The sequence below is a fragment of the Nipponia nippon genome, unplaced genomic scaffold, assembly GCF_047370975.1.
Source record: "Nipponia nippon isolate SJK-2023a ecotype South Korea unplaced genomic scaffold, ASM4737097v1 scaffold_21, whole genome shotgun sequence".
Lineage (NCBI taxonomy): Eukaryota > Metazoa > Chordata > Aves > Pelecaniformes > Threskiornithidae > Nipponia > Nipponia nippon.
This window is the reverse complement of record NW_028262338.1, coordinates 1,431,823-1,456,832: the sequence shown is the minus strand read 5'-3', so window position 1 is coordinate 1,456,832 and position 25,010 is coordinate 1,431,823. Positions and strand designations below refer to the sequence as shown.

The following is a 25,010-nucleotide window of genomic DNA, read 5'->3' as shown; positions in this document are numbered from 1 at the left end:
CACGGGACATCAGCCCCAGCCGCCCTGACGAGGATGTCTGTCTGTCTGTCTCTCTGCCTGTCTGTCTCCTGGGGTTGCTCTGCCCCCACTCCCTCCACCCTCCCCCTCACATCTGGGCAGCAGCAGCTTATTTTTTCCTCTGCTGTTGCGACACCTCGAGTCACAGGACGTTTCCCCCGCAGGGAGAGGGTGGGGGGCTTGTCTTGGCCGGGGAGCCCCGGGCACAGCGCCTAACCACCCCCACACACACACCCTCCTCCCCAAGCACAGAGTGGGGAGCCCGGGCACCATGAAAACCAGATCACCCCGGGGTTGGAAAAGGGAAAGTGGATCCCTGCTGGTGATGGGGAAGGGTGACCAGATCCACACTGGGGCTGGGGAAGGGAGAATGGATCCCTGCCAGTGATGGGGAAGGGCGACTGGATCCCTTTGGTGCTGGGGAAGAGGCTGTGGACACCATGGTCTCGTCGGTTTTGTGTGCTGGGGTCTGTCCAGCCCTTCCCCAAAAATGCCAGCCAGGAGCACACTGGTGCCACCCACGACCATGTAACCCTCAGCCCAAAGGCCTGAGGGACCTGAGGATGGGGGACCCGAGGATGGGGGTGCCCCAAGAGCATCCCCACTGCTGGAGCCAGGCTTGGGCTGAACCACCCCTCCACCGGCAGCCTTAGCACAGTGGCAGCATCAGGATGGACAAGTCCCATCTGAGCCCCCCTCTTCCCATTGGAATAAATACCATTTATTCAGAAGAAACCATTTTATTATTTTTTTTTCCCAAAGAAAAAAAGCAATATAAATATTAGAGTATAAAACTTGCGTGTAACACATCGACATTGGTCTATATGGGTATAAGAAGGATATAAGCATATATATAATATATAAGTATAATTCAATATTAGACACATTGAAAGGGCAAACGTGTTTCATTTCACGTACACTCAGAGCACAGACCACATGGAAAGAAGATACAGAGAAAATTGAAAATACTGGTGTCCACAAATTAGTTACCAAGATTAAAAATAACACGCCACTAAATACACAACACTCACTACGCTACCTCAGATTGCAGATTAAAAAGAAATACAAAGACTACGATTCAGCTACAGCATTTCTAGAGGGGGGCAGGTGGCAGCTGCAGGGGACAGGGTGGGAATCGCTCCCAGTGCAGCCAGCGCCAGAGGTGGCCATATCCGGATGAAACACGGCGGATGCTCTTGCTGCCCTGGGTTTGGGGAGGGAGCAGTGGTGGGGTGACTGCTGCCATGCCAGAGCCTGGCCGAGAGGGCTGGATCTGCTTGGTTGAGTTACGCGTTACTGATTGAAAAGGGAAAAAACACCACAACCCCGCTGGGAAACCCGGCACAGCCCCTTCCTGGCCACCCCACAGCCCCTCTCCTCCCTCTGGCTACACAAAGCCCCCCTCTGCCTCCCTGGGGGGACTCAGAGCTGCTTTGATATGGAAATCTGGCCCAGTGCAAGGGTGATGGGCACATGGAGGAACTCTATTCCTTATCCTTCGATTCCCTTCACAGGGTGGAAAGCCCAAAGCCAGTGGGAGCATCACCTCCTCTGGGCTGGCCTGACATGGTCCTATGCAATGCCCCCTCCCTTGTCACCCCAGCTCGCTGTCTTGGCAGCATCACCCCCAGCTCTCAGGTCCCTCCTCCGGGTCTGGTCCCCAAATGCCACCAAACCAACTACTACTTACTTGGTCACCAACTTGGCACCAAAGCCATGCGCCAGCAGCTCTGTGGATCTCACTCCTTCGGTAAGGGAGTTATTTGGGGTCTACACCCCAAATAAGAAGCAATGAGTCTCCCCAATGAGTCTTTACCAATCCCACCCGCCACCCCCGCCCAAGGCAGCCCCAGCATGGAGGCTTGGGTGGCCGCCGGCACATTCACACCACGCTGCATGGGCATGCGAGGACTTTTCTGGGTTCGTGGAGCTAACTGCGCTAGTGCAGGTGTGAGGCGAAGGATGTGCATGCAGACGCGGTGTGCTGAAACGTGAAGCACTGTCCCCCGGTTCCCTTGGCGGGGACTCGGCCAGACGGCTGCCTGAAGGAGCCTGGCCGCAGGGGAGCAAGACTCTTTAGCTTTAATTCCAGAAGAACATTGACTGTACATATAAATATTTACTGCAAAGAAGGGATGAGATGTGTCTGCTCTTTGGAGACCCCTAGAACCACTGGGGCAGCTGCTGCACACCTCGGCATGCTCCTCATTGAATTCCCTACCTCTCAGACATCAGGAAGGTTTTTTTTTATCTCATATTTCAGGCCATCAGTGGTTGCACTTTTAAAAAAAATAAATGTCTAGGATGCAGCTTTGCCATATTCCCTTTGACTCATGCAATATAAACACTTACTTATTTTTTTTCCGGGTAACAGGTGAGCAGGAACTGAAGCACTCCCTACCAGCTTCTCAGCTATCATTAACTGGGGGCGAATTTTACTAATGGAAAGTTTAAGAGCAAAGATCTGGAGCATGAACTCTAAGCTAGGAACTTACCTTTCCTTTCCAAAAAATGATCAAAGGTCTATAAATTAAAAGATCTGCGTTAAAATTATTTACACTGGGCAAAGCTGAGCACAAGCTTTGTGCCTTTCTTGGACTATCTGGGAGCAAATCGGATCCAAAGACATGGCAGAAGACTTTCTGCCCTTGCATATTCTAATACCCGAGGGATTGTATAAAACATTAGCAAGTATTCACAGGGCACTTGTTTGCATTCAGTTTAGCTTCCGGATTGGTTTTCATCATGAGATCTAACAGCAGCAAGACCCTGCTCCTAGCTCTGATGATGATGAGATACATTCGCAGCATTTCCTACTTTTTGCATCACGGAAAATTCACATTCGTCCTCCGGCCTGGGCTGTGGTTTGGGGGAGTGCTGGAGCCAGCTGCCCTGTAGCTCTAAGGTCTCCTTCTTCTTCTCTACTTCTTCTCCTTCTTCCCGGATTTCTTCTTGTTGCCTCCCGAGGAGCCAGCGCTCTTGGCATCACGCTTGCCGGCGGCATTGGTGAGGGTGGCGGTGCTGCCCGGGATGTAGACGTTCTGCCGGTAATCGGGGACGTGCTGCAGGGTGAACTGGGGGCCGTAGCGGGCGCTCAGCCCCATGGTGCCCGTCCCGCCGCCCAGGGTTGAGTTGCTGTCAGCAGCTTCTGTGGGGATGCCAGAGGGTGGGGGGAAAGAGAAGGGCAGGTTGTTAATGCTGGCCAGAGCCCACCCCAAGCCCCAGCAGCCCTGAAAGTCTCTCACTGGGTGTCAAACCCAGACCTCAGTGCCACCAACCTTCACCCCCACCCCTCATTACCCTTCAGCGCTATTGCTCCACAGGACGGCTGCAATGTGCATGCTGGGGAGCATGGCGCAGCCAGCACCGAAATCCCTTGTTTTTATCTCACATCGTTTCTAAAGGTTTGGGATTTGGGGTTGGAGGCTGGCCGGGGCAAGGCAACCTCTCCTTTGCCCTCGGCAGCAATGGGGCTGCTTGTCCCTCCCTGCCTGCCTGACGCTGTCTGCTCTGTCCCCCTCCCCGCCTGCTGCCTCCACAGAAAAATATCCCACGCTCTGAAAGCAGCCCATTACAAACATATTGTACAGCCACAACCACTAGTAATGCATTAAGGGAAATCCAATATTTTTTTTTCCGCTGCATTTAAAACCCTGCCCCCAGTATTTCTCCAGCCAGGTTTATTCAGGGAGCAGAGCATATGAGATGAGAAAGAAAATCCCTCCCCTGCAGTACCACAAAATGGCTCTAGGAAGCCGAGCACGAAGAAAATCAATGCTGAAGTAAGTCCCATGGTCCAGATCTGGGAGCAGGGGGAGGGGAAGGCAAATTCATTCCTGCCGCGCTGCAAAGCCCCAGCACAGAGAGAGCAAGTGCAGGGGGGGGGAAGGGCTGCAGGCCCCCCTGGGATGCTGGGGCACTGCTGGAAGGTAGAGACCAGATGGAGATGGAGGGATGCATGGAGGCAGGAGATTAAATGAGCACGGGGGGGGGGGGGGTGGCAGGGCATGAGTGATGCTGTTGCCATGAGTCACTGTGCGACCCTGCTCCAGCGTGACTGCCCGTGCACAGCCCATGGTGGGATCTTTGCACAGCCCTGCTCAGAAATGGTTTGCTAAAACCTTGTCTTTGCATTGGCTACTGTGGATCCCATCTCAGCCTTTTAACTGCTTCGTGCATGTGGCTATGGACGCACTCTCCTGGGAGGCTGGAGAAACCCAGCAAGGGCACCTGAAGGGCCCAAGGCAGAGTTTGGGGCTGCTACTCCCTCCTTTCGCAAGCAGAGAGACTGCGAGAATAAAGAAAAGCAATGAGCAGAGAACGTGGGCTGGTCCCCTTGTGTTTTTTCTCTCTCCAGACCAGATCTGTGCATGCCTCTGTGTTGCCTTCACTTTTCCCTGAGCAGATGGAGATGGCTAAGCCAGCCAGAAAGCTAGACAAAAAGCTGGGCCATATCCCACGGACCCCCTTAAATACTGCTATGTACACATCCCCTCACAGAGGTCGGAAGTATGAAGCAACTGCAGTTTGAAAAGTTAGAGCTGCTCTGCTAGAGCAGGTGGAGGCAAAAACAACAGCGCATCCGAAAACAGGCGGGATATTGTGCACTGAGGCCAAAGGACGCGCAGGACAGTGTACAAACACAGTGAACCAGTGTGGGGAAATGCCATTTTTCTTTCTGCTGTGGAAACCTTCACTGGCAGGAGAATTTTTCTACAGTCCCTCTTAAATGGGTCCCAGACCTGGTAGGGTTTTGAGGACCTCGGGCTGGAGGGGGCCTGGAGGAGGTGTGCATATACAGTTAGTGATATTTATTGCTAATCCTCGCTTACCTCATCAGCAGCTTGTTTCATTAACAACCAACTCAACCTCACACCCATCAGGGTGTTATGAACGGGGACGGGACAGCTGGAGGTGCGCTGTCAAGCCAGGCTGCAGCCAGGTACTGGCTTGCAGGTGGACCATGGCCTCTGGAGTGGAGGAGATTTTTCTTCTGGGATCTCAGAATGGGAGCCCCTGGGTGGGGGCCTCGTGGGCTTGGGCACTTGCTCCTCTGCCCTGGGTGCTGCTGCCCTGCCCTCCTGGGCCATCCCACATGCACCAGGGCTCTGAGCAGTGAGGGGGATGGGGGCTGCCAGCACCATCCAGGACAACTGGTCCCCATGAACTAGTTTGCAGTCACAGCACAGCTTTCACAGGGGAGAAAAAGCCGCCCATGAAGTTCCCAGCATGCCAGTTCATCCCGGGTAAGAGCAAAGGGCTGTTTCTAGGTAACATTGACATTAAGGCTGAAAAGAAGAGAGAACAGGGACAATAGACGTTTATAAATGGGCTGCTCTTGCCAAGCAGGGCACTTCAGTTCTTGTTGCTGGAAAGGTTACGCTCAGCCTTTATCTTTACCTTTATTATCCCACACAGTCCTGAGGAGGAAAACAAGAATTTGGGCTTCGCAAAAAATAACCAGCTAGGGGCTCCATTGCCCTTGTGGGCAGAGGGGAGGAGACGCCTGCCGGAGGCAGCCCCGGAGCACGTGCTGCTGCAGCTGCTGGTGGGGCTTTCAGGAGAACCCAATATAGCGCATCTGCCCCTGCCTGCAGGCAGCGGAGCTGGGGAGAAAGACCTCCTCAGGCTGCCTTTCCATCTGCTCTCCCACTCTCCCACTTCCCACCATGGCACCCTTATAAATTCTCGCTGGAAGCCAGAGTATTTTAAGGACAGGATGTCTGCCCTTTAGTGTCTGGTGTCCTGGAGCATCTGTGCTCCTTGGTCTGTCTTAGCAGCTGCCTCTGCCCCTTCAGATGGCTCAAAACACTGGCTTTTCATGTTGTTCCCAGCTACAAGGGAGGAAGATCCAGAGGAATGGTGCCCAGGAAGGGAGACAGAAGCCCTACAGCAGGGTCACAGCACTGGGGGGAAACCAGCTCTCCAGGCACTCTGTCTTGGGAGGGTGATTTAACCATTGGGCAAGTAATTTAATCCTCAGAGCAACTGGATTGCGCAGGCTTGGCACAGCAGGACCAGCTCTGCCTCTTGCTGAAGCAAAGGATAACCCCTGGCACAGGGTAAGGATGCACATAGGGCATCACCAGCCCCTTCTGTGGGGGCATCCCCAGCTCATGGAGCACAGCAGCATCAGAGGAGTTTCTGCCTCCCGGGTGGTCTCTGCTCGGTGAGGACTCGAGCATGGGCTTGATGTGGTGTGGTGGAAGTCAGCATCGACTGCTCTGTGTGGGAGCAGCTTACGCTCAGAGGAGCAGGTGAGCGAAGGGCACACAGTGCCATCACCTGTGTTGCTGTGTCCCACCTGCCACCCCAGAGCCCAAACAGAGCTCAGCAGAAGACAGTAAGAGATAAGGATCATTTAAATAGCCAGGAAACATTACACAAGGATGGGCAGCACAAAGCTTAATGGGCAGTTAGCACTGCCCCTAATCAAAGCCTGCTCCAATCAACACTATTATCTTAATGAATGAGAGCAGAAAAGGGGCGACAGAGAGCAGGGGAGACATGAAAACACAATGCTGGTGGAAAAAACTTGTGCTGTGTCCCCACCCAGCTCCATCCATCCATCCATCCATCCATCCATCCATCCATCCATCACAGCAAGGGACCAGCATGGGCAAGAAAAGGATGGAGTGCACAGAGCCATCCTCTCCCTGGGGCTGCAGCAGGGGAAGCCCTTGTCTAGCAGATGGATCTGATTTAAATTAAACCCCTGAGCAGGCTGAAGCCATGGGAGAGGTTAGGGCTATTTGAGACTTGTGGATTGGGGGAGATTTGCTGCAATAGGGCCCGGGGCTACGTGGAAGTCAGTGCTTAATCTGGAGGACACCCGCTCAGCTCTCTGATCCTGGGGACTGCTGGAGTGGCAGTCAGAAAAACAGCTTTATTTGTGGAGCAAGGAAACTGGATCTGAAAGCACCGGGTGATGATAACCACATGCAACCCCGGAGGCTATTTTTCTATGGTCGTTTTTCAGGGCAGAGACACATTTTTGCATTGTTTCTTTCCCTTGAGTGTAAACAACTCCCTTGCCCAAGACCTTCATCCCCTTCCCCGGCCACGGCAGCTGTGTCTCCAGGCTGCCTGGTGTCTGCAGAGTGGCAAAGTTGAGCTGCAGCAGCTTTCCAAGAAAGAATCACCAAAGCCACCCCTCCTCCCCCAGATTCCTTCTCTCCCAACAGCTCAAAGGAAATATCCTAAGCATTTTGCACAGGGTTTTATGGCTGTGCTGTCGCTTCTATTTTTAAATCAGGGGGGAAAGACTTGAAGGTATTTATAAATAAAGGCTGTATGAAAACCAGCCTCTTTATCCAGAGCGCTGCACAGAGTGATAATTGCCCTTCTTTTACATAAAGCAATGGAGACCGCGGGTGCATGGGAACCCTCCCTGCCCACCGCTTCCACATGGCACAGCCATAAAACAGAACAAACCAACCCCAAACGACCCCAAACCAAACCCCTGTGACTACAACTGCAAAGAGCCAGCAGCAGCTGATGGGGCAAACCTTGGCAAGCCCGCAGCTCAGCAGAGGGACCTGGCATGAGCAGGAAGTACACACCAGCATCTCCGGACACGAGGCTTGTTGGGGATACTGAGTCAGGCATTTAGCGTATTCCTGGCCCAGCCTCTAGCCACAAGCAAATCTTCCAGGCTTCCTACCTCCTTGTCTTATGGCAAGCTGCAACACAGCAGACGTTTCGTTTACTGTGATCTTCTGGAACCAAGTAGTTTATAAAACATCATCTCAAGACTGGCTCTTTCATGTAACACAACCACATCACAAGCCAAATGACCTTCTGTCCAGTACACAGACTATATACTTTGGGTGGAAGAGGTACCCCTGTCTACAGCATACCTGATGCTGATTACTACCTGGCATCCTCTCTGCCTGAATCCTTCCTGACCCCTCTCCTCTGCAGTGCTTTTCCACCAGCAACTGCTGAAGAAGGACTTTTGAAGCCACCCCAGTTAACCCAGATACATAAGTCCCACCAGCATCTTATCTAATGGCATGCATCTGAGGTGTCGGCGCGAGAGCAAGTGCCGTGATTTTCGCACACGCGATGGAGACCAACCATTTGCTGAAGCCAGGATCATGGCTTGGAGCATCTCTGTGTCAAACTGGTTGTTCGGCCAGGCTCCACCTTCCTCTCCATTCTGGGAGCTATGGGAAAAGAAAAAAAACAGCAAGTTACTGCAGCTCCGTCAGGAGGAGTGGGCTTGTGGGGAGAGAGCATGAGAAGCCAAAGCTGTGGGCTTGTTCACTGGCAAAGAGGAGTTTGCAGGCTTTAAATCCTTCTATTAAATAACACTCAAGAGTCAAGACACTGTCAGAGGTCTCCATCCCTCTCCAGGCTTTTGAAGAATAACTGCCAATACCAAAAGCACTTGGGGGCTCAGTGGTGCTTCCAGCAACACCTACCTAACTCCTGCTGATTTCAGAGACAGCCAGCACCTCATCACCTCAAAATCCCACCAATATAATGTAATGCCTTCCCACCAATATAATATAATATCACAGAAAATGCTGGTCCTTAAGTCCCAGAGTTGCATGCACCCTTGTACGACAAGGTCCTCTGTTCCTTTTGCAGGCCATGTAAGTGGACTCACCTTTCAAGCTATTTCAGTCTACAACTCCATTCTTCAGCTTCATTCGTAAGACAGAGGGTCAGAAAACCCTGTGGCGTGGTGGGCTTTGGGACCAGCATGGAGCCAGCTGCCTAGCACCACAAAACCTGCTCTGAAGGGAGGCTAAGAGCAGTCGCCAGCTCTGCAGAGCAGGCAGCAAAGAGTCCTGGGGAGGCTGGAGCAACAGGGAGAGGACAGAAGGGAGGTGGGCATCCACCTTGATTCCCCAGGACTGGCTGATGGAGAGGCTGAGCACCACAGATCTGCCTGGGCAACCTCTGGGGGTGCTACCAGGCTTTGATTAAGGAGGGTTCATGACCAAGGTTACTATCAGCAGTCTGTGGGCAGTCTAACAAGCCCCACATTCATGTTTGCCAAGTGCCTGCTGTGCTCAGCCGCTGCTCACTAGTAGTGGCACTTCTCCTCCGGAGAGGTCAGGGCTGTGCACCCAGAGCCTCTCCAGAGCCTCCTTACTTCCAGCAGAGACACCTAAATATCTCACCAGCTTCCTGGGTCCTCCTCTGCTCTGACCCTAACTGACCACATCACTCAGACCACCAGTCTCCCCTGTCCCAGCTGAGAGCTCTGACCACCTGCAGCTCTTGCCGCCCACTGGGGTGCCAGGCTCTGCCCCTTGGCTGTGTCCTGGCTTGCCTGGGGTGAGGGCTGCCCTGCTCTTGCAGCTGGGAGCTCTCCAGAAGCAAGATGGGGGATTTGAAAGCCCTTCCCCTTGGAGAGAGCCGAGCCCATTTCTCAGGCAAGCATTCAAACCACCAGGCTGCAAGGCACAGAGATGGCCTCCTCCTCCACTGCTGTGGTCCCAGCCCTTGCACCCAAGAGCTGCCAGACCCCAAAGCCCTGCTAAGACCCCCAAAGACCTGCTCAGACATGCTCAGGCAGCCAAGATCTCCCCCAGCTTTGGGGTCTTCTGCCAGCAGCTTCATGCTTGAGCACTCAGCACCCTGCATGCTGCAAATGCCAGTGCAGGCACTGCCAGTGCCAGCTCAATGCTGCGTGCTGGGTGGCAGATGGGCTCTTCACCACCATGCTGAACCACCACGCTCCCTGAGTGCCTCTGATGGTTGCACCCACTGCAGCTCTCACACACAGGACAGGTTCAATATGACCATTTCAGAAATGGGATGGACCCACAGGTATGTCCTTGAAGGTTGTATCTGCCACAGTGACCTTGTAGTGTGGGCAGCTCCCATGTCTAGGCCACTGCCCCAGCTGCATCAAAGTTCTTCAAGGAGGGAAGACCTAAATGCACAAGAGCTTTCTCTGTCCTCCCTGTGCAAATGTCCTGCACACAGGAAGAAAAACTGCAAATGCACAGAATGGATAAGAGTGCCTGTGAGCTCTGATCAGGCCCCACACAGCCCTGATCAGGCACACAGCTTGATATGGACCCAGTGAGGGGTATATACAGGCAAACTCCCTTTGAAACACAAGATCTGAGTGTAAGGATGCATGGATGGACACTCCCAGGTACTCTGCTGAAAATCTGGTCTTAAGCAACTTGCCCAAAGGCACGAAGGACCCGTGCCAGGACTACACGACCATCCGTCCCTTCTCCTTCTGTACCGCCCGCCTGATCCATCCCCAGCCAGGCACAGGGCACCACTCTCACACCTCCTCTAACGTAGCAGAGGCTGCCCTGGCACAACACTGCCAACAGCACTGCTTATGAAATACCTGCCGTCTGCTGCAACCCAGGGCATCCCAAAAACTATTTATATCGCTTCTCCGCGATGTGTGTGGTGGCACAGTTTCAAGAAGGCCAGAAGCGAGGCTTGCCTGCCTTGCAAATTGATTTCAGCGCAAATTGATTTCATGATGGTTGTGCTGAGACTCCTCAGAAGTGGGTACTGCTGCCCTGCACTCAGTGTTGTGCCAGCGAGCAGCGTGCAGGCAGTCCAGGCAGCAAGGACAAGGCGGGGACAGCCCTGGGGCTGCAGTGACCTGTTAATATCACAAGCAGGGCTGGGAACAGAGCCCCAGGCTAGATCCAATAAAGGACTTAGGAACCTAAACCCCATTGCAAACCATAGCCCATTCAGCCACCAGTTAACCCCAGCAGCTCCTGCCCCACCAGCTGCCCCACCGGCTGGCAGCTGAGGTTCCCAGGTTTTTCAGGACTGCAGGAAAGCTGCCCAGAAACACCCCGGTGCCTCCCAGCTGCTGCTCCTGGCTCTGGGGGCTGCCCCGGCACGCTGAGGGGATCCAGGGATGGGGAAAGGGAAAGCACAAGGAAATGTCAAATCCTTTTTTTTTTTAAATTGTAATATCCCGGTGGTTTGAACTCTGTTTTGAAATCGGAGGCCCAGGTTCAACTCCCTCTTTGATGCGGCAGTGCTGGCATCACATTTTCCACCTCCAGAAAGACTCTTTCCTCCCCTCCCACCTCTCCTTCGGGCAATGGGCCGCCCTGGACAGAAGCTCCTCCTGCCTCCTGTCAAAGCCATGCCGCCATGTCTCCATGCCCTAGGACAGTGGGAATGCATGGAAGGAATGGCTCACCCTGTGGTCAGAGCATTCACCTGGCAGGTAGCAGCAGGACCGCCAGCCTCACTAAGCTCCCTAACCAGGTGGTCCTCGCTCTCCACCCCAATGACCCTTGGCCCCAAAGCCACATGCAGGCACAGACAGGAGAGCTGGCCACCACTGAGCACCAAAGTTGCCAAGGGCTGGGTTGGAAAGGGGGGAAGAAGGGCCATGGTTAGTCCCTGCAGCCTGGGAGGGGGTTGAGTGACACAGCCCAACCCCTTTGGTGCATGGCACAAGAGGAGCAGCTGTACCAAGAAACATGTGGATCTTGTTCAGGTTGTTTTGACCATGTGTTTTAGAGGTGTGTGCCCCCAGGGAAGGGTGACCCTGCATCACCAGTGAGCAGAGAGGTTCATCCCCAGAGGATCCGGAGGTGGGTGGTGTTTCAGACCCTTCTCCTTTCTTCTGGTCTTAGAGAGGGAGTGAACACATCTGAACTCACGTGATGGACTTCACTGGCCACCGTGTTATGGTTATACCCCAGTGTCAGGGGGACAGCCAAAGTCCTACATCCTCTTAATGCCCTGTGGGGTCACAAAAATCACAGACTGACTCAGATGGAGTCAGTCATGAAGTACCCAGCCTAACGAATGTGGGAAGGTGTCTCATCCAACATCCCACTCAAAACAGGGCCAAGCTTTCAGCTGGATCCAACTTTATATTAGATGTTCAGGGCTCTGAGCAGCTACATTTTGAGTATGAGATTTCTCCATCTCTCTGTCCTCCTGTTCCAGTGTTTGACCACCCTTGGGTGAAACATGTTTCCTAACATCTACTTCAAATTTGTGTTGTTGCAACGTGTGCCCATTGACCCTCGTCCTTTCACTGTGCACCTCTGAAGACAGCCATGAGATTCTTCTCCTAGCTCTCATGCCTCCAAGCTGAAGGAGCTCTCTCAGTCTCGCCTCCCTTGCCACAGGCTTCAGACCTCTGATCATTTTGGAGGCTCCCATATGGCCATGTCTTTGTTGCAGTGGGGAGCCCAAAAACCGGGCACAGTGCTCCAGGTGTGGTCCCATAAGTGCCGAATTGAGGGCAACCATCTCTTCTCTTGACCTGCAGACTACCATCTTACCAGTAAAACCCAGTATACAGTGGGTCTCCATCACAGCAAGGGTGTACCGGTGACTCATGTTCAACCTGATGCCCCCCAGGTCCTTTTCTTCAAATCTACTGCACCCAGTGTTCCCAAATTTTGGACAAACCGCCCCAACGTCATTTGCCTGCTCCCTGTTACAACACGCAGAAAAGCTATTTTAGAAATGCCTTAGGGTTGTAAAAAAATGGTATTGAGCTCACTTCTCTAAGCAGGAAATTCAAGTGCCTCAATTACTGGCAGTGCAATCATCCAGAATTCAGAAGCAGAGAAAAAAACAAGTGCTGTAATCTAAAAACGCCCAAAAATAACTTCTCGCGTTGGAAAAAGGCACACAGCTGATGACCAGACCTGGCTGTCTTCCACGGCTATAGGATGGTGTTGTGAATCAGAGCTGTGAATCACTGATTGAACTGTGAGCAGCCTGCCCTGCTCTGCTCCCCCTGCCTGGGGCGGGCAGACCTTGGAGCTCCCCCCTTGCAGCACTGGTCCCCGCTCAGCCACAGCCTTGGGCTCTGCTGTGGGGAGGCTGCCTGGAACGGGAGGGCTGGTTCCTATGGAAATGACTCCAAGGACTCGCTGGTTTTAATACAAATGCCGTTGACTCAATAGGTTTTTTCCTAAAAACCCATCCCCCATAGGATAGATTTTTTTTCTCTGTTCAATTCTATTCCACACTTCAAAGCTCAGAAAAGAGCTGGCTTTCATTTTCGGGAACGTTTCCAGCACCACTAGGACTGGAGGGAAGGAAGCAAACCCATGTTGCAGACAAACCCAGCGATGCAGCATCTTAGGGGGTTCAGGGGGTGGTGGACATGGAGCACGGGACGGGGACTGTGCCAGCAGAGGCAGGTACAGCCAGTGCACGACCTGCAAACACCTTCATTAAACCTGTCTACATAGAAATCAGGGAATATCGAAACGAAAGGCTTGCCCTGTAGCCTTTACACAGCCCTCACCCATTGTGAGGCTGCCCCATTATAAAGGGCTTCCACAAGCATCTGCCTGAGCAGCACAGGATGAACCCAGGTGCTTTGCTGACCGTCTGTTTTGTGGAACCTCCAGCCACTATGTCCCTTTTTAACTTCCACTTCGAGCACAGAATTATTCATTTCCTTGTGGGGTTGCTATGGAGCTCGTCACTATGGCAGCCGAAGGCCTTGCAAACATTGATTTTCACAACTGCCCAGTGGATTCCTGAAAAATTGTTTTCCTCCCTCTGCAGCTGGAAACACGATCCGTAGCAGCACCACAACAAACTGAAGAAGCTTATTCATGCCAGAGTGGTGCTGTCAGATCCCCAGGGGCGGGAGAGGACAGCCCAGCACCCCATGGATGAGACCTCAGCATGTCGGGGGTGCCTGGCAGGGCTGTGGGCAGCACTTGGCCTGGGGATTTTCCCGGGACACCCTCAGCATCCTCCCTCCTCTCTCATTTGGTGCTTTCTGGCTCCTATGGCAGCGGCCCCCCAGCCAGCACTGCTCCCACCCCACAGCCCCGGCTGCTCCCAGGCTGCCCCGCTCTGGGGAAGAGGATGTGGCTGGGGTTTGTTTCTCCTCCCAGCCTCTTCCCCTTTCCCTCCTGTTTGCTCCCCAGCTCTGGCTGCTCCCAGCCTCCCATCACCTCCCCCAGCAGCCTGTCTGGGGTAGCACTCTGCCCTCCCCTCCCAGGGCCAGGGAGCATCTTCAAGCCGATTCCTCCAGCCCCATTCCCGGGCAGCCCCTCGTCCTCCCAGGCTGCCCCCCCTGGCTAAGCCCCCCTACACTGCTGTTTGTCCTCTCCCAGCTTTCCCCAAGCCCTGCCCCCACCCCCTGCCGCCTCTCACACACAGCTCCAGCCGGAGGCAGCAGCAGAAGTAAAATCTCAGCCTGCGTGTTGCCAGGCTGGCAAAGTGACAAGCAAGAGGGAACGGATCCATCCCTGCCGGTGCTGAGTCTCCGCCGCACTCAAGGCGTGCTGGGGACACAGCCCCACAGCTGGGGATGCAGACCCAGGGCCAGCATCCCTCTGTCCCACCGCCCACGCCAGCCTCCCGCAGCCCCAGCCCACAGCCCGCCACCCTCCCATGTCCCCCAGCCTCCGAAAAGAGAGAATCAGCTCCAAAATTGCCACAATTTCCTGCCCTTCGTCCTTCCTTAACAGAGGATGCTGCCAGCCCTTCCCCCATGCTCCTCCAGCTCTGCACATTCCCTGCCGCTTCTGTAATGCAATTACAAGGGCTGGAGAGGACCTGGATGAGGCTCAGCTTTAAGATCATGACTTTGTAAAGACGGGATTGGAAAATGTTAGCAGGCAAGCAGGGGGAAGATTTGCAGCCTCCCAAAGCACCAGCTAGTCGTTACTTCCAGCCAGCAGAAGCAGAATAAAAGGCCACAATGACTCTAAAATGGGGACCAGGGGCAGTCCCCCCTCTTGGGGACTCTTCCAGCCCTCATGGATGAGTCGGAGCTGAGACCAGTATTATTTCACCCAGCCCACCCTGCTGCCATCCATGCCCCAAACATGCCGGGAAGGATATTTTGAGAAATTCTTTGGAAAGGTTATTGTGTCTATTTGTCCGAGCTCTGCGTCTCTGCAGCCAGACGTGGCATGTGCTCAGCTGTGCAGGAAGCAGATGGAGACAGAAAAATTAAACTAATACACATAGCACCTGCTAAATTACCTAAAATAGTGTTTCTATACATAACGCTGTGATGATGAAACTCCTGATATTCTGGGGGCTTTCCAGAATGAGAAATGCATCCCATCGCTAGGATATTTCCCTTTCTCCATAAAAGACTCTCCAGCTTTTGTCCCGCCTGGCAGGATTCAGGTGGCTCAGACCTCAAGGGCCATGACAAATGCGGATAAAGGGATTATTGGCCCAGGATGGTCAATAAGGGAAGAAAACATTCAGCCAAAGAGGGCTACATGATCTAGAAAGAAGCCCATATACTGAATCTGCTGAGATTTGGGCTGTTAATAAACAAAAGGGTGAACCCTGCAAGCAGGAGTGCTCACTGGCATCATGCACAGCACAGAGACCAGCTCTGTGGTATCTTGGCTATAGAAGAGGAAGTGGTGTGGGACCAGGACACATGGCTACAAAACCTTCAGCTTCCAGTCCCAGGATTGGCTCATCTCTGCAGGAAGGGGGTAAAGAAGAGCCGTTATCCAGGGACAGCTCCTGCTCCCAGCATCAAAACAACTTCTGCCTGTCCCAGTGCCCCGAATCCACTCCAAAATTGCACCATGGGGCTGCAGCCCATGCTCAGAGCAAAACCAGGCTCTGAGCAGCTTCGTAATGCTTTAAAGCAGCATTTTCTCGGCAGCATTTGATAGGAAACCACAGTCGTACCTAAAGCCATGAGCTTCTGCGTGGTCTTCAACCTTTCCTGTTTCAAGACCCACCAGGGCAACCCCAAACCTGGCAGATGCAACCATCTGGCCCTTGCTGGGCTTCCATGGTTTCCTTCGAGGTGTTTGCTGAGCAAAAGACACACAAACAGGCCAGGGGCTGGCGTGGGCTGCATCATCAAGCATCAACTACCACCTCAAATACTCCCCAAAAAGACAACTTCTCTCCCAGGCTGCCTAGGACCTGGCACAAGCTGGTGATTTGAGCTCTGCAGCCTCAGAGGCTTTGACAGGGGGGAAACCCTCCCTTCAGAGCAGAGCCCCTTTACTAGCACAACTCCTCCTTCACGCAGGGGTCCATAGCCCACGCTAAAGCGCAGCAACTCTCAATCTTAGGAGAGCGCTGTGTCACTTAGATTATGGCTATTCCTGCAAGGCAATGACCCCAAAGGGATTTCCAGAGAGTGCTGTAATTTTTCAGGCTGCTGGGCTCCGCTCACACCTTCATGAGGCCCTAGGGTGGCAGCTGAGAGTCCACATGCTGCAGGAGCTGTGGAGGAATCACTGGATACTCAAGCGTCTGAACAGGCAGACAAATGCAAACTAGCCAGAAGAAGCAGTGATTTTAGCCCAAAGACTGTTGCACCTCTTTTGATTCACCTGCAAAACATGTGGAACCTCACCTGGCAAAGCAAATACCGCTGCTGGCTTCAACCCTTGAGTGCATTTGGGATGGAAACCTGAGAATTACAATTATTTCCTAAACTTCCCAGGGTGACAGTTATTTCTGCTGCTCCTCTTGCCCCTGCCAATAAGGAGCTGAAGGTGGGAAGCCTGCACAGCCCAGAAGTGCCAGCAGTTGCTCCCAGGGCTCCTGGCCTTCCCCAAGAACCGTGGTGACACCAGCTGCGGTGCACGTCCCATTAGCTGCATGTTGTCCAGGCAACACCTGTCCTGATGACTGTCTCCTTTTCACTTTTTCAACCTATTTTCCCCATGCTGCCCACCCACTCGTTCAGTTACCCCTGGCTTCTGGAAGCTGCTGAGTGGTTTCAACCAGATCCGATGGCCAGGTGGCAGTTTCTGATATGCTACTCTTCTACCATTTGCATGAAAATCATCAGAGAAAGACCTTCATTGGTGTCTCCTACTAGGGAAAGGCTCAGTTACCAGCCATGCTTGGCCCACTAGCTCGCCTGTCACTGCCCATCATCACATGGGTGGCTAGAAATTGCAAAAGCTGCTTGTTCTGCTGCTGGTTCAGAGCTGAGCACAGCCTGGGATGCTGTGTGGGATGACAGTGGTGCTGGGGAGGGGCTTACAGAAAGCAGGAGGCTGGAGATGCAGTGGGGAATGGAGAAGAGGTGCATAGAGAGACCCTCGCTGCATGGTGCACAGGAGGGCAGCAAGAGCAGATATTGTGGTGGGAAACACCGGGGACCTTGACAGGCTGGAGGAGTGGGCCCATGTGAAACTCATGAAGTTCAACAAGTCCGAGTGCAAGCTCCTGCACATGGGTTGGGGCAATTGCCAATATCAGTACAGACTCAGGGATGAAGGGATTGAGAGCAGCCCTGCAGAGAAGGACTAAGGGTACTGGTGGGTGACAAATGGGACATGAGCAGGCACTGTGTGCTCACAGCCCAGAAAGCCAACCATATCCTGGGCTGCATCACCAGCAGCGTGGCCAGCAGGTCGAGGAAAGTGATCCTCTCCCTCTGCTTCACTCTCCTGAGACCTCCCTGGAGCACTGCATCCAGCTCTGGGGTCCCCAGCACATGACAGACAAGGACCTGTGAGAGCGGGTCCAGAGGAGGCCACAGAAATGGTCAGAGGACAGGAACAGCTCTGCTATGGAGAAAGGCTGAGAGAGTTGGGGTTGTTCAGCCTGGAGAAGAGAAGGCTCCAGGGAGACCTTATTGCGGCCTTTCAATACTTGAAGGGGGCTTATAAGAAAGATGGAGAGAGACTTTCTACCAGGGCCTGGAGTGACAGGACAAGGGGCTGGAGTTTTAAATTGAAAGAGGGTAGGGTTTGGGTTGAACATAAGGAAGAAATGTTTTACAGTGAGGGTGGTGAGACACTGGAACAGGTTTCCCAGAGAAGCTGTGGATGCTCCATCCCTGCAAGTGTTCAAGGTCAGGTTGCACGGGGCTTTGAGCAACCTGATCTAGTTGAAGATGTCCCTGCCCATGGCAGAGGGGTTTGATCTTTGAAGGTCCCTTCCAACCCAAACCCTTCTGTGATTCTATGAAAAGATGCCAGAAGGGCCATGGTGGGGCATGAGAGGGACAGAGGGGTCATAGTCACAGGGACCTGGCTCTGCAAACCAGCGGTAGCACTGGAGGGCAGGGAGAGGACTGCTGCAGGCTGCAGCTTGGCCAGTGCCTCTGCCCAGCATGTGCCGGCTTTCACAACATTCTCAATCAAAGAGTGGACAGAAGGCAAATCCATCAGTGTTTACTTGGACATCCCCACTGGTGCAGGTGTGCATGTGCTTTATAGCACTTGCTACTGTATCAACTATAACCTTAGACAAACTTGCAATGTAAATTCCTACGGGATTACAACACCCGCAGACACCCCTGTGGCTGCTGGGTTAGCAAGTATTTTTTTTAGGAAGGATGTGCTAAAGCTTGCATCTGTGGCCAGTTGTCTTTCTGCTGTGTATCCGCCCCTGCGCTGCGTAAGCCCATGAACGTCCGTGTCTCCCTCTGCCTCTGTCCTCTGGCCCCAGCTGCTGTGTGCTCTGAGATGTTCCACCCTAACACGCACGTACGGGGTCCCCTTGGTGGGAACGTGTCCTGGTGCACCGGGGTGCTGCTGTCACATGGGACCTCTTGACCAGGCCAGACAGACACTAGAAGCGACCTGAGCTGCAGCCACCCTTTCGCAGTACCTGCATGCTCTGAATGCCAAGAATGCTCCTGAGAGCTTTAAGGACTATCCTTGGAACACCTTTTCTCCCCTCCCTGTCCCCTACCATGCACAGGCAGGCTGTTGTTAGTCCTGCAAGCCCAACTATTGGAGCTCAGGTGTGAAAATGAAACAAAGAATGAAAAAAAACCTCCTTTCCATCATAGCTCTCCTATGGGCACCTCCACTATCAACTGCAACCCCCTTTTCTGCACTCTCCTTCCTCCCTCTGTACAGCCTGAGTGATGATGGCCAGGGGCAGCTGTGATGCTGTTTAACAGGCGAGTGAAGCGAATATCACTATTGACTGTGTTCACCCTGGGAGGGGGAGTCTGGCTCGCAACAGCATTGGAAACCAGCAGCACAGGGAGACTTAGGATTAGAGAAAACAAATTGAGGGGGTGTGTGAAATGACATTCTATATCTTCTTTGCATGCTTGGCTCCCCCCTCCCCTGGAGTGACCGGGGATTCCCACACTGCTCCCCATCTCCTTGTGAGTGCCCCGCCACTGTCTCTGGGGTGCCTCCTGCCTGGGATCTCCTTGTAGCCTACCCACACGGCCTGAGATTGTCCCCACTCCTCCCACGAGCTGCCCAGGACACACCGGCTTTTCCCAGTCCGGGATGTCTCACCCTCCTGTGCCCACCTCTGAGCAACACAGAACCCTCCCCACTCCTCCAGGAAGGAAATCCCGACTTCAGCCCGGTGTTTTCATGAATAAACCATCACACAGAGATCAAAACAAAGAGCTACTGGGGTCAGGCAAGTACCATGAACATGCAGGGCAGAAGCACAGTCTCTGTTCCTTTGGTGATTAGTGAAAAAGCAACAAGATGGGTCCCTTGTACCGGTCCCAGTCCCTGCGTTCTCCCCCCATATGCCACCCCCCCCCCCAGGGAAACCCACGCTGATGATCCCACAGGGATGTCCTGCAACACTGCTGGACTGTACGTCTACTCCACTTTGGACAATTCATCGCCGTAATCTCCACTACAGCCACTGATCTGATTTGTCTGGGAATGGCATTTGCTGCTCAGTATCATTCTATATTCATTTACATTTGCCCAGAGACAGCATGGGTGTTTTTGGGTTTTTTTTTTTTAGAAAACAAAATACAAAGATCATTAAATGAATTAATCTTTCCTCCTGTTTCTCCCAAACAAGATTAATTGAGAATCACTCTACTCAAGTCTGACTCCTTACCACATTTTTAAAGGATATTGTCTGAGCTCTTATTTCCTGAGCATGTGCACCAGAGCTCTCCTGTGTTTCAGAACAAAGAACAAATTATCTTTGTTGTCCTGTAACAGCGCCCTGAATGCAGCGATGTACAAGATCAAGAGATGGTCCCTGCCTTATTGAGCTTACCCTGAGTTTTGCCTGGTTCCAGGTGCTCAGAAACATGTGGGATTTGTTTTGGTGAGCAAGGCTACACTCAGAAAAGACAGGATTGTTCCCTTCCCCAAATCCCATGAAGACAGCAAAGGAGAAATCACAATATGGGTTTAAGCCTGCTTTCTGGCTTAGGGTCAGTGCCAGACTCCCTCCAGGATCCATTCAAACCACTAGCCTAAGCTGCGTTGTCTTTATTGCTATTTAATTTGGGTCAGGCAAATGCAGTTAAGAGCACATCCCTTCTTTTTCTTTTCAGCTAAGAGGTGGCCTGTGTTCCCCAAGTGCCAAGCAGAGCCCTGCAGTTTGGAGAGCTCATAGTGCTAGAGAGGTTCACCTGTCAGCAGGAGACACAGCTGTACATGAGCAAACACTGGAAAGGGTAACGGCAGGCAGAGCTCAGGCAGCTGCCCTTGCACCCTCTTTAATACCTGCACTACCAATTGGTGCCTGGTAGTGCACACACCAGACATTGAAATGCTGGGAAGAGCATGGGAAGAGCACAATGGGAAGCAGACTGCTCTCCAGGATTTGCGTGTTTGATCACCAGAGAGATGTCAGGGCTGGGCACTGAACATATGATAGCACTTTCTACTTCCATCCTTTAGTATTGTAACACAGGTTTGGTATAAAAACATCTCCCTTGATTTAACTTAAAACAGGATAAAAGAAACAGGAAAAAAAATCAGCAAGAGTTGTTTCATTGCAAATGTGGAATCTGCACACAGGCAGGTGGGGAAAACCAGCAGGAGTTAAAATCCACTGAGCTATTTCAGCACCAGCCTGTGCTTGGGCAAAGCCCCTCTCCAAACACGGGGGCCAGCCTGGGCAGCCTGTGTTATCGGAACTTATGCCACAACCAGCACTGACACAAGCCACTGGTGGCTGTTTCAGGGACCACCTTGGGCACCCAGGTCACAGATCATCAGAGGTAACATCACGGGTCGTGCACCAGAACCAGCATGTTGCGCTAGTTCAGCTCCCCATGAACAGAGTCTGAGTCCTCTGCCCTCTCTCTTACCGCCCCATATGCTGCTGCTCCAACTTAGGCACTGGGAAGGGGCTGGAGCTTGTAAAGAGCTATAGGCAGAGCCTGGGGGCTGGGGTGAGGGCCACTGGCCCGTGACCTGAGAAAAGGTCCCTGTCACTGAGTTAAGTAGGTCTGCACTGCATCAGCACTACGCCTTGAAGAGCTCCAGCATGATGCTAGAAGAGGGAGCAACAGAGCTTGCTCTGCTGGGGCTCATTTACTCACTTCTCGTAGCAAAACTATTACAGCTGCTCTGGCACACTTCCGTACTAACAGGGCTTTCCAGTTAATTGCTATTTGAACTGGAGCGTAAATGGTTAGAAAGATTTTTCTTGATTAAAATGTTGTCAGTGATGGGGAATTCAAGAGAGCTCTGAGAAAACTGTTCCAGTGATAGCCTTGGTTTTAAAGTCCATGGCCGGTTTCTAGTGGGAATGCTTTATACACTTTACATCAAACCCTAACTCCATTTTGCCTTTGTCAGCTAGAAGAGCCTAGTAACAAAATTTAATTGCTGCAACAAGTTAGCTATAGGAGTCTCTTAATCTTCTGTTAAGCTAAATTATCGAGCCAGACCCAGGGCAAGACTCAGCCACAACCAGCTGCTGCAGATGTTTAACTGCAAGCTCCAACGCCAAAATCCAGGACCTGATGCTCCCTTTGGCACCATTTAAACCTTCATGGGAGCTGAACAAAAAAGCACAGAGGCGTGAGCTCCTCTATGTTCTGCAGAGATATGGTGCCTGACCCAGCCAGCCAAGGAAGCACAGCATCCAAATTTACTCCTGGTTACTCCAAGGATATAATCCTTGGGTATGTCCCAAGAGATATAATCTTTTCACATAAAAATTATCCTGGAGCCAGTCTCCTCATACACAATAATCTCTGGTGGGGTATTTACAGAGGAAGGTGGACTCTGAGTTAATTCCTTTCTTACCCTGATGGTACTCAAGGAAGTTCACCCACTGAAGAGGATCCCTGCCCCTCCCTATGAACTAGGAAGGAAGACGGGAGAGGTGAAGGGTGCCTGATCAAAATTTTCTTGTCAACACTTTCTCACTGTGGACCAAGAAAAGCAAACTTTGTTGGGCCAGCAGCAAAACAGTGCACAGGCAAAAGACAGGTAGTCACTTGGCAGGCAGGTCTCTGCTCTGCTGCCAGGGCTTCTTATCTTTTTAACATCACATACAAATTGGTAAAAACTCAGCCATGGTTTCAAGAGTGAGACCAGACCTTAGGAGATCTCCTTCCTGTGAGTCTCCTGACCCATTAAGTTTATTTTATTCTTCTTTAGCCTCCCTCTGTCCTGTTGCCCAGCTCCAGTGGGAAGCATGGAGGCTCCTCACCTGAATGAACCGATGAACCACCCCGTTTTGGAGATGGCACTTCCCAAGGAATGCAAGAAAGGCTCCAAACTCCCCAACAAATGGAGCTGGATCCAGGGCTCCCAACCCTGATTCAGCCAGACTAGCCCACAGGGGAAAGTGCATACAGTGGCATTTCATGAGGGACCTGCTCCTGCTGAGTTAGATGTGGCTGGGACATGTTCCTCTAGAGGGGCCTTTGGGGACCTGGCGCTCATCCACCCAACTGTTGGGTGCCACGGGGGCTTACCCAGTGGTTTGGCACTAGGTGCTCAAGCCAGAGCAGGCAATTCATACACTTCAGCAGCACAGAGCTCAAGGCGCCATGGCTGGTAAAGGGATTCACACAGTGGTTTCCAGTGGCCTCTGTGTAGGGGAAGGAATCAAGATTTTAGACTCAGAATCTAGTCTAAATGCTCAAAATCTGCATTACAGAAGAAGCCTGTCTCTGTAAAGCGTGTTTTCCAATCCTTTAACCATCTCACAACGTCACCTAGAGCTCCCTCTGGTTCCTGACTGTCCTCCTTGAGCTGTAGACACCAAAACCAGACACACCATTACAAACACCAGCTGTCACATGACCATCAAACAGAGCTGACGTAGAAACAGCCCTATTTCTGGCTCTTTGGCTGGACTATTCTACCAATGACAGGGAACGCCTGTCCTCAGAGCTGCCAGTCGAGGACTTTCCAGAACTGAAAGTGGCACACAAAGGAAAGAAACCTTCACCGGACACATACGTGGAGAAAGAGGCACTTACCCACTCGTTCCAGGTCTCTGGGTCTGAGAGAAGCGCCAGTCTGTGTTAGGCTGAGCTTGCTGCAGAGAAAATAGAAGAGTTTTAATACCTCCATTCTTGCCTTTGAAAATGAATGTGAACTGATCCTGGATTATTTCAGTCTGGAATATCAGCATGTTCTTTCCAAGTAAAGCAAATCAATTAGAACAAAAAGAAGCCCCCCTCCTTTCCTGAGTATTTCTGAACCAGTGTGAATACTAAAAAGCATGACAAAAACTATTCAGCGAATAATCTTCCAAAGCAGCTCAGGAAACCAGGCTGTGAAAGAAATGAAGCATGAAATAAACTGATAAGGGCATCAATTCAGCAGCAGCAATGGTACCAAAGTAATGAGCTTGGAGAAGTGTGGGGGTGGGGGTGACAGGGTTAACTGATACCAAGATGCTTTTAATGCCAGAAGGTAAAATGATAACAGACCTTCCTAATCTGTCCGTCTTCTGTCCTTAAAAAGCCCTGCCTGAGATCTTGATTTCACACATTGTATTTGAATGACTTTTCCTAGATGCTGTGGCCTCAGAGCATGACAATATTTTTCTGTCCACAGAGAAAAGAATTAACTTCCGACAGCAAAAGAAAAAAGAATTATTTGTTTAGGAGACACAATAAACTTTGGACACAGCAGCACACTTTGTAACTTCATTAGTAAGCCCTCGTATCACTTTCTGCCTGTGTTATTTTACCATCAGACAATGGACATTTTGTAAATAAGGAAGGACATGAAGCAGGCTTGCATATTCCTGCTTGAATCACGCCTTTGTGAAGAGCACTAAATAGCAGAACTATTTTCTGTCTGGAACACGCATACTTCCGAAAATCATAATCTTCTTAATTAACTCCAGAATGATAACATGCTACGTGGAAAGGACAACATTTCTCTCAGTTACCTTAGGAATGAGCAGTTCATAGTCCATACAGTGCAACATCAATTTTATAGGATTATTCTTCTTGTACATGCAATTACTAAGGAAAAGTGAAGATGGGTACAGCTGACCTAGATTTTTATTTAGTAGATGTGATTTCACTAATTTCTCCACAGCTTTGATGATTCTCATGAAAGAATATATTAGAATAAATTACTCCCCTAAAATAGAGGCCCCACTGGTACCCATGCTGCATGCAAATTAAGCTGTTTAAATACTTGCCCTCCAGATTTCAGATACACGCTTTTGCACATGCTGACACACAATCCTGCACTAGATAAGCCCTTCCCAATCTATATTTTGAATTCCTGTTGTAATTACCCGTTTCAAATTTAGGGCAGGCATTTATGACACAAAATTACTTTACTTTTTATATCCCAACGTTATAAAAGCTACAGCTAAACACAGTCACCTACATCCATATTTAGACATCTGAATGCAAGTGGCTAAAGTTTTCAAAGCTCGCCTCTGCCTAGGTCTCTGCAAGCCCAAGGGCACATAAGGTCACCAGAACCTTTGCGAAAAATGTCACTACATTCAGTGCTGAATAGTGAATTCAGCCCCTCGCTCAAAATGACCAAGCCGGAAAATGATCCCTTGCCAGGCACAATCTGTAATTAACAACACTTGGGAGTTAAGAAGTGAGAAATTTCTACGATGCACCTCTAAAACAGAGCAAAAGAGACACCGACAAACTTTGCTTTCAGATAACCTCCTCCTGCATCACAATTCTTATGCCATGCAGAATAAAGGGGTTAAACAGAATCAAAAACTTAAACACCCAAAAAACATGTTTCTGACCATGCTAAGAATCACTTTAAAGAGTACGAACGAGGCCAAGGGAAAACTCTCCACCTCTACAAACACACAGTCTTTGATTTTATAGTGCCACCCAGCCCCCTCCCCCAACTCCATCGAGCCGAGCCAAAGCTTTCATCTGCCACCTCCCAAGAGGTGAC

The 25,010-nt window shown here is 51.6% G+C and overlaps 1 protein-coding gene across 8 annotated transcripts in view; it reads right to left on the bottom strand.

Annotated features, from left to right (window-relative positions):
- Positions 1–744: 744 nt before the first annotated feature.
- The window catches only part of LOC104016577 (protocadherin gamma-C5-like), a 75,150-nt gene continuing 50,884 nt past the window's right edge, over positions 745–25,010 (bottom strand). For 7 of the 8 annotated variants that reach the window (XM_087760236.1, XM_087760232.1, XM_087760235.1 and 4 more), the window contains 3 exons: positions 23,093–23,151; positions 8,098–8,186; positions 745–3,166 (listed from right to left, as the gene is read on the bottom strand). In XM_087760236.1, the coding sequence (XP_087616362.1) occupies positions 2,940–3,166; positions 8,098–8,186; positions 23,093–23,151 (375 nt within the window). In that variant the 3' untranslated portion in view covers positions 745–2,939. Of the gene's footprint in view, positions 3,167–8,097; positions 8,187–23,092; positions 23,152–24,015; positions 24,070–25,010 lie in introns of those variants that run through there. The other variant, XM_087760238.1, reaches the window with a different exon arrangement.